The 10054-nt window shown below is 45.0% G+C and overlaps 1 protein-coding gene across 1 annotated transcript in view; it reads right to left on the bottom strand.

The window, feature by feature from the left end:
* hs6st3b (heparan sulfate 6-O-sulfotransferase 3b) overlaps positions 1-10054 on the bottom strand; it is a gene marked incomplete at its 3' end in the record, with an annotated part of 53160 nt that continues 43106 nt past the window's right edge. The window contains exon 2 of the mRNA XM_080535813.1: positions 1-751. Coding sequence (XP_080391939.1) covers positions 1-751 — 751 coding nt within the window. The remainder of the gene's footprint in view (positions 752-10054) is intronic.

Raw genomic sequence — 10054 nt, 5'->3', positions numbered from 1 at the left:
TCACCATCGGGCCACCTGGCTGTTGTAGTCTTCAGTGGTGGTGGTGGTGGGTGCACCCCCCTCCCCCTCCCCGTCTACACCCTCACCCCTCCGGCTTTTGGGGAGCGAGGCCCTGCTCTGCTCCCTCTGCTCTCGGAGCCAGCGTCGCTCTTCGCGCCTCTTCAGGCGGTCCTCCTGGTGCTCACGCTGCCGGGTGAACTGAAAGCGCTGGAGGAACAGGTCCTTGGCGTACTCGTACAGCTGCACGTCCAGGAAGTTGAGCTCCTCGATGCGGCTGCGCACGGCGTCGCTCAGGTCCACGTTGGCGGCGCGCGTGCTGTTGATCTGCGTGAACGCGGAGATGAAGCGCAGGGTGAACGTCCGCTCGAACAGGTACTGCGTCTTCCGCTGGAACTCGGTCAGGCCGTAGAACGCCATGTTCTTCAGGTTGCTCATGGCGCTGCCCAGCAGGATGTTGTTGCGCTCGCTCTCGTTCATGGAGGTCAGGTTGTAGCAGCCGACCAGGCTGAGGTCGGCCAGCATGCGCACCTGTCTGTTGTTGGCCAGGTTGGAGGGGCAGTCCATGAACTCTGTCAGAGTGACACCCGACCAGTCGTCCCCGCTGTAGCAGGTGGGCAGCTCGTCCTGGGTGGGCGAGCGCCCGTCACACATATGCAGGGAGGTCTTCCAGGTGGCGCCGCGCTGCACGTGCTTCCACTCGCTCAGGTAGCGGGAGACGGGGTCGCGCAGCATGGTGATGTAGTAGAAGTTCCTGAAGGCCAAAAACAAACGCAGTCAGAGAGCTGTGAACACATCAGCAACACACACCCCTGCTCACCTCAGTATCGGAGTGACAGATGGTGACTTTCTTGACGATGTGTGTCATACTTCAAGGTTGGGTGCTAATTACCAATGGAAATTGCAACTTTAATGAGTTTATCAGAGATAGGTCTTTCTCCCCGTTGTCCTTGAAACTCCTATAGTATATAAAAGAGAAGTGATGTCAAACAAATGGGTGTTATAATGGTCTTTGTCGCTGTCTTTGGTAGCGCTGTGCTCGTGTAGATAAAGATAGAGTTTCACAAACCCAGAAATACACAATAATCAATGACATATGGCAATGATGCATACAACAAAACCTATATATAAAACATATGATCCATTCCTTTACCATCTAGCCTAATGTTTCGGAATAAGGACACATTTTTGTGTGACACAAGTCCTTTGCAGTCCTAAACAGGTATTTCACCCATCAGTTGCCAAATCCAGCTATACTTTTGAGAGGCCAAATATATCCTGGTCGCATTTTGAAGGAGAGGAGCTGTTACATGAGAGATATTCTTTTTATACACATCACTGCCTCTCCTCCAGAGAGTGACTATCTCCTCAATCCTTGTAAGCCTAAGGACAGCCACTGAACATGGAAGACAAACGAGGAAGCTCCATTTCAATTCATCAGCTTTCTGCAGTGCAACTTAAGGACATTCAAAGGAGAGGACGTTTCCGGAACTCAGTAATGGCTACAGTAAAACTGCAGAATATTCGGCAGAACCCAGACCAGTAATTAGAAGTTTGACAGTGAGAAATAATAATAATAATAATAATAACAACTTAGATTTGTATAGCGCCTTTCATAAAAGCCAAGGATGCTTGATTGTGATGATTGTCCACAAAATGTGTTGAATATTCTCAGCAAACCACTCACTAATTACACTAGAATTCATAATGACCGTACAGTACAGTTCCATCTCATAATGTCAGGGGTTGATAAGAAGTCACATGATATCATAACATTTTGCTCAGTAGATTTAGTAAGGACTGTTTGTTCACAAAACCACCAAAGATGCTCGACCACCACAAGGCTGACAACTTCAAAGGAAATCGATCAGCCTCCTGGACCACAGGTATCGTACGTCAACATACACAGCCTCAGGTAGAGAGCAGCGATGAGGTAGGTGTTGGCCAGGCCAAGGTGACGTCCTCCCCACTGAATATTTAATGGAGACGCACTCTGATGTGACCCCTGAGAACAGACCGGCCGGATAAAGTGGAGTATGCCGCTGAGACTTCACACTGATTCCAAAGCTGCTCTGAGCCACAGCTCCTCTGTACACAAAAACTCATACACACACACACACGCACGCACGCACGCACGCACGCACGCACGCACACACACACACACACATGTACTCACTCCATCTCTCTATCTCTATCTCTCTCTCTCTCTCTCTCTCGCTCTCTCTTTCTCTCTCTTTCATGAGGGTAAGAATCTGAGGGTAGAACTACTTTCTGGTCATTGTTTTACTAGTGTAGTGAGATTGTGCCATCTACTCTGTGAAAGGGTCTGGCTGCACCAAGCACATCAAAATAAGGCAATTACAATAGCAGTATTATTCCCTCTGTTGGCTTGTTTATCTCCAGTGATCACAAAATGTCAACACAGCACATTATAGTTTTAGTGTGTTACTATTACCATAGCTGATATTCAGCTTCATTTGGGTGGTGTTAATGCCCCATATAACATAATTTAAGTGTGTTAGCTCCTGAGTGCAATAAAGTTTAAAAATGCAATATCATAAGCAATAATAACAATGAAGTCATGTTCAGCTTTTCCACAATGCTTCCACAAAACAACACAATTATTATGATCTTGTAAGGGAAAATGTTTCAGAGAATATACCCAAATAGTTAAATTGTGCTCCTGTGACACTGAAAGCTTGTGTATGCTGGTAGTGTGGGTGCAGAGCAGAAGTGCTGTGGGTGGTGAGCATAGCACCCTCCTCTGCCCCAGTGGGATGGCAGTGCAGTGTCAGGCAGTAAGCTGTGATTACAGCCCCGCTGGCAGCATCTGTATCCTTGCTCTTCCTCTTCCTCTTGGAGTGGGCAGGCAAGCTCGCTGGCTGCAGACACATCCTCATTAGCCTGTCTCAGGGACATAAACACATGCCGCAAGTGTTGTCTGAGCACGCTCAACAGCCCAAAGGTCATCTGTGTGTACCATCAGTGTCATGGCACATCAGCATCAAAGTGTCTGCTGAGCCGTCTCATAGAATCTCACCCTTGCATGCCACAAATGGACTTCTGACAGGAGGGTATACTGTAGCTACACAGCTAGCTAGCGACCTACCTACCGACCTATCTTCTTTTACATAATAAATACTCTTATAGAGTCATCCACAATCAGACATGCAAGCTGGCAGTTGTTGTCTTCTATATGAGAATCATACAAAGTTAGTTTACGTGCATGCTGATGATGTCTCTCTTTTGATTAGTGTTTGTGATTGGATAAACAGAGGGTGATTAACAGTAAGACTTCATTCAGAGGCTGTGCAAAGAAACCAGGAGACGGAGACAGAGACACATCTCTCTCTCTCTCTGCCAAGATCTCCCAACCCACTTAAAGTGTTTAAGTGTAGAGCCCTGCTGAACTGCTCTTAATCACGGATCAATAATGGATGGGAAGCATATTGCATCTCAGTCAGCTCCAGAATGCTCATCTAAGAAGCAGCGGCACAACTCAACTGGAGCATTCCCTAACTACGGGTCATTAAGACCCCGATGGAAGATGAATGGGAGAACATATGGATCCCAATGCAAAATAAGGAGAGGAGAAAGCTGGAAGGAATTGAGCTCCCAGTAAAATGGATGTGGTTAGACTTTTATTAGAAAGTGTGAAATTGGCATTGCAAAAAGACATAATACTTATAATTGTCAAAATGCCAAGAATCAGCAATTGAATATCATCTGAATCGTAATTACAGTCACGCCTGAATATGGCCCATTAACAGTTTTATTCACAATAGAAGCTTGAGAAAATGAGTGTCATTCACTGTCACTGGTAGCTGCTATGCTGTAGCTGAGGACTTTCTCTCTGTCTCATTGTCTCTCTCACATCAGATCCCTTAACTAAACCCTGGCAGATCAGATGAGTGCTGTGAGTATCAAGGACAAGAGACTGCCACAGCACCACAGGACATTTGACACTGACCTGCCCCTTCCTCCCCCAAACTCTCTCATGCAACACACAGAGTGGCCCGTCAGAACAGGCTGTAAACCGCCATTCATCCCAGCCCAGTGTCAGCTCAACCGCCAACTGGCTTTTAATTGCCGGTAATTAACCTCAATGACATTATTTCAGCCCGCTACCCCTCCATGATTGCAGGCTACTAAAAAGGACACTATACATTTAGCCTCAGCACATGGTCTTCACAGGGGCGGAGGAGCTGGCTTCACATATCAAGCTACAGAAGGGGTAGGGAGGTTACTGTGTAACAGATGTCTGAGGGTGGACCAAACAGGCGAGAAGATAAAAGGTAACGGTAGACTTTCTCCAGAGACTGCATTGAGGCTCGACTGTTGCTGTGTGAGGCCGACTGATATTGTGTAACAGAGATCTCCACGGTGTTGTTTTTCGAGGCAATTGTCTCTGATATGTTTCCCTGGAGGTTCTCCCAATCTGCTCTATTCTCCACGCCCAGCCTTGTCTGTTTGACACGCGGTTTAGAAACAATTGCTTTGATCGCTTTGTTTATTAGCCCTGTGCAGTCTGCTGGAATTAGAGAGGGAGTAGTTTGGTGTTGTGCTGAATCTTACTTCATGTTGTGTGGCTGATTAAACTTGCTCAACACCTGTTTCTGCCTTGCATCGTCCTAATAGGACGAATATGCAAAGAGCATCCGTGGCCTGGAGAGCTGGAGGCCACTTCAGATGTGTCTCCCGTTTCATCTTCGACCTGGCGAACGCTCAAACCCAGCGCTCCGTCTGAAGCTCGCTCAGTTTCTCTGAAGTCCACAGGCTTCCTGGCAGTGTGGCAGGGGTCAAAGAGATCCTCTGTGCTGGAGCCGTTTTACTCAAAGGCAGTCCGACTCTGAGATTCCTGGCACTGTCATGCTAGTCATTAGAGTGAGAATGATATTACAAAATCAAGCTTTTAACTGCTCTGTTATACTGTTACGGTTGAAGAACTTGTTAATGTTTAGGACATCAACAATTATGTTTTAGCATTTCATGTATAATTCTATATCTTGATTATGAAAGGGTCATTCTGTGACTCCTTTTTCACCTCCATGTTATTGGAGTACAAGTGGAAAAACTGTACTGTGCTCTGCTTTGTTAAATGTGTCTTAATCTTAATCAATTCAAAACAATTGAAGAAATGAATGACATTTTGCATAGAGCAAATGAACAAAAACGTTAGAGGTGACCATTTACAACACCGGTTCTTTGATGTCAAACGGAGACTCCCTATGAAAACCTTTTTTTTACCTGAGGAAATGTTCTTCATGTAGATTTACACTTCACTTGACTCCTGCCCTTTCCATACAGCCTCTCCTCCATGTCCTACAGACTTCAGCGCTCCCTCAGGATCCCAAACCTTTCCTTTAAAGGTTGTCACATTAATAATGCTTCTGATTCCACTCATCTCTCTCTCTCTCTCTCTCTCTCTCTCTCTCTCTCTCTCTCTCTCTCTCTCTCTCTCTCTCTCTCTCTCTCTCTCTCTCAATTTCTTTTTAGATTTGGCTGTTGAAAATAATTGCTTAAAGGAGATATAATAATAATCAGACTGCAATGCAGAAAAAAACCAAACAGCTCCAGCAGACATTTTGATTCCACCTGGACAAACACATTTAGTATGATACTGTATGTGTGCCCCACCCAAGATCACAGCTTGTCCTACCTGAAATCGATAGCAGAGAAAATGTGATCCACTGCAATCTGTTTGAGGAGAGGAGAAATCAATTCTTAATAAAGAAACTGTGCTGACAGTTGGGACTGTGTATTTGTTTTTTGATCATTCTGGATAGTAGAGAGACGATCAATTACTCTAGCCTATGTATGCTTCATTATTGATATCACCAGATGTGTATCAAGAATGCTTCAAATATGCACTTGTGAGTGTTTCATATACTGTATACACTTGGACGAAGGCATAATCAAATCCAAATGCCAATGTAAATGTTTAAATACATTTAAAAAAGTGAATTTAAAGTTTGTAATAATTCACTTTATCATCACTTTCTCACCTCACAGAGGAGGTGATGTCAACAGAAATGTACAGTGTTACACATAGTGTACAGCAGTGGTTCCCAAACTTTTTCAATCAGGCCCCCCTTGGGTAATTGGAAATATTTTCGAGCCCCCCCTAACCCGGTTCCCACCTAGATTGATATAATTAATTGTATAAAGTTGTAAAAACATTACATTTTCTCTTCTAATAATAACAAGACACATACAGTATATCCAACTATAGTTTTATATTTTATTATGGTTTGAAAAGGAACATAAGTGCTTGGCAAATGATCCTGTGCCACTGAAATATTCAACATATCAACATTAACTAATTTCTACTGCATCACTATTCTTACTCCTCACATTTCTATCACAATTACGATCAATGACTTGTGTGTGCTTGCTTTGCCTTGCAAATCTTCTCAAAGCGGGGTTGTTGTTTTGAGACTGCCACTCTCAGTTCATTCTCAATGTTCAACTTCGACCTGTATTTGCTTTTGATAGCAGCAACAGCAGAAAAGCCTATCTCACACAGGTACGATGTTGCAAAAGGCAGCAGTATTCCCACAGCTTTCTGTCCAATGAGAGGGTAGTCCTTCTCCACTCCAATCCAAAACCCAGCCAAAGTCGTGGATGTGAACTGCAGCCTCATGGTTGACTCTGAAGTCATGTCGATGTACTGTTCCTCTTCCGCAGTGCTGAACATGGCAGGTGGTGGTGCAACAAATGGATCTCTAATCCAGTCGTATTTGGCACTGTCATCCACAGAGAAGTATTTCTGGAAGCTTTGTTTCAGGGCTGAGATGTGCTCTCTCATACATGGAACCACTGTGCTCTGCAGCTCATTGGTCTCGATGAATGCCTTCAGATTCCCAAATGAGTCGATGTCCCCCTGTTCAAGTCTCCTGCCCCACATGTCCAGTTTCCGTGTGAAAGATTGTATCCTGTCTGCCAGATGTGGAAGGTGTGTGTTGTTGCCCTGCAACTGTAGATTCAATTCATTGAGCTTCTCAAACATGTCGCTTAGGTAGGTCTTCATCATTAAACTTGCTGGCAAGTTCGTTCCCTTCCTCCTCCAAGTAGATTCGGATCTCATCTTTCAGCGATAGCACCCTGGACAGCACCTTTCCGCGAGAGAGCCAACGCGACTCGCTGTGAAATAGCACGGCTGTGTGCTCGGAGCCCATCTCCTCGCACAAAGCGGAAAAAATGCGAGCTTTCAGTGGTCTTGTTTTTATGTAATTGACGGTGGTGATAACATGAGACAAAACGTCATTCAACTCTGGACTCAGCTGCTTTGACGCGAGTGCCTCCCTGTGTATTATGCAGTGAGTCCACACTGCTTTCGGTGCAACGCGCTTGATGAGCGTCTGGAGCCCTCCCCGTTTTCCTGCCATGGCCTGGGCACCGTCGGTGCATATCCCCACACAGTCCTCCCATTTCAGATCGGCTTCACTCAGGTATTTGTCTATGATTTTGAACAGTTCATCAGCTGTTGCTCTGTTTGGGACATAGTTGCAAAATAGCAAATCCTCGCTCAAACCCTCCGCATCAATGTATCTGACATACGCTATTAACAGACACTAACTATTGTTACTATCTGTGGCCTCGTCTACCTGGAGCGCAAAGCGTTGGTCTTTTATTTTCTCAACAAGCTGCTCTTTCATGTCTTCTGAGATGTCATTGATGCGTCTCGCAATAGTGTTGTTTGACAGGGGGATAGCTTTGAGTTTTTGGGCTGTTGCCTCGTCTATCATATGTGAAACCATATCTATTGCAGCAGGGAGTATTAACTCCTCAGCGATGGTGTGTGGTTTTTTAGACTGGGCAATACGATATGCCACTTTGTAGGAGGCAAGTTGAGCATTAGACGTAACAGATGCTGTTTTAACGAAACGGCTCTGCTGACCACGGTATTCTTGGAGTTTTCTCTTGAAGAAATCGAGGGGCTTCTTCACATCAGTCGGGTGTGTGGTCTCCAAGTGACGTTTCAACTTGCTAGGCTTCATGCTTTCTGCCGCTAAAGTTTTGAGACAGAGGACACACAGTGGTCGTTCCTCCGCACCGACCACATTAGATGTGAAGCCCAGGGAGAGGTATGTATCGTCATACTTTCTTGACTTTGGCTTTGGGACGTTTGTCATGGGCTCCTTCGCTTTTCGTTTAGCTTCTGGCTCTTTCATAAACTTATCCATTGTTGTTGTTGCTGCTAGATAGCTGGAGGAGGGAGTGCGCGCGTCAATGACGTGAATGGAGCGCGCGTCAATGACGTGAATGGAGCCCCCTCGCTGCCTCTTTGTTACAGTTTATGGCCTGCGCTCCATTCAGGTTCTCATTTTTATCATCCAACGCCCACAACACCCCTGATGGTAACCTTAAGCAAGCAGTGTTTGTTTACAGCTCTTGTGTGTGCATTTTTTTCCCCTCCCATATTATTTCTGCGCCCCCCCTGCAGTACCCCCGCGCCCCACTAGGGGGTCGCGACCCACAGTTTGGGAAACGCTGGTGTACAGTATCACACACAAGCAACACTATTATAAACTTATCCCTTTGAAGAAAATGTTTGGTTCCATGTTGAACATGTTTGGTTCCCTAACCCTAACCCTTTCAGAGAGGGTTCTATAAGGCACCAAAAGGTGCTATAAGGGTTTCTATAAGGCACCAAAACCCTTCTCAGTTCTAGGTACAGTAGAACCTTTTATTTTTCAGCATCATCTTTTTATCAAAGAGTGTATCATAAAGGTAGAATAATGCATGCTCATAGTATGCCCTCAATTGAGAAGATCACCTGCTGTTACCTCCTTCCAAAAGTGACTCTGTTAGCGTATTCAGCCATCACCCATCAGCATCTGTCTCTGTTATCTAACTACCCCCGGCCATGATCTGAGTACGTCTGAGCACCAGATCATGTCAGGCCTTCGCAGGCCACAGCAGAACATTATGGGAATAGAGGCATGCCGCCGGTGCTGCCCCGGGCGAAACTTCCGCTGAGTCTTCAAGAGCACTCCTCCTTTCAAGATGCAGTGTGCTATGACATAGGTCTATACACTCAACGGCTTGGGATACATAGAGGAACTATACAAGCTTGGTAAGGTTTGAACTGCTCTATACAGTACATCCTATCTGGCAGAGTCCCTTTAAAAGCCTCTATAGAGGACAAAGAGTGTCCCCTTGCTTGTCATGTCATTGTCTCATTAAGGAGTGAGAGGACTCCTAAGGGAGAAATCTGTTTCCCAGCAGGAGTGAGAAAAGCACAGACCACACTGTTGTAACCGCATGGAACAGGACACACTGGCTGTGGTAAGTCCTATAGCTAGATGTGAGAGAAAAACTGCTACCTTGTCTTTGCCCTGCTTGAAGCACCTCCCTGGAGATTGCTGGGCATGGTTCCAAAATATAATTTCAGTATTAATGCAGCCCTGTAGCCTGGGGTAATTCACTATAAATAATGCCTCTTGCTCCAGTCCCACTTCAAATGAATCTTGTACCGTTCATATCACATGAGATAATTCCCGTTTTTATTTCAGGATTTAATTACTGAATTGCAATGCCAGTGTTTAGATGGTATCCAGTAATATTCCTCAGAATTTGTCAAATCATCACATATAAATTGTCATCACTGATTGTTTGTATTACATTGAATTCATGAAGGTTACCTGTGAAATTACATAATTGAATGATTTCAGATTGATCATCCAACTTTAAGCCGAGTGAATGACATCGTACTAGTACAACTGTAGTTGCAAAGCAGTAAAGCAGGCCCTCATTTCTGTCATCAGCAATTTGATCTGCATCGTTGACTACACTCAATTATGTATTCAAAAGCTACAATATTTACAGCAGTCCAATTGCCCTATGATTGTTGCAATTAGTGCCTGTGGTATGATCATGTTGACCCAAAGAGAACACCCAGAGAAAAACACGGAACTGTAGCCACAGCAAACAATGCAATTACACCACAGCCTATGGAGAAAGTTTCAATTTCCACTCCCCAGAGAAAATAAGAAATAACCTTCACAGAAAAGTGCTACACACCAGGAGCTGCAATCTTTTATCATTTTATCAG

Source organism: Nansenia antarctica, assembly GCF_963989245.1.
Source record: "Nansenia antarctica genome assembly, chromosome: 7".
NCBI lineage: Eukaryota > Metazoa > Chordata > Actinopteri > Argentiniformes > Microstomatidae > Nansenia > Nansenia antarctica.
This window is presented reverse-complemented; position numbering and strand designations above follow the sequence as displayed.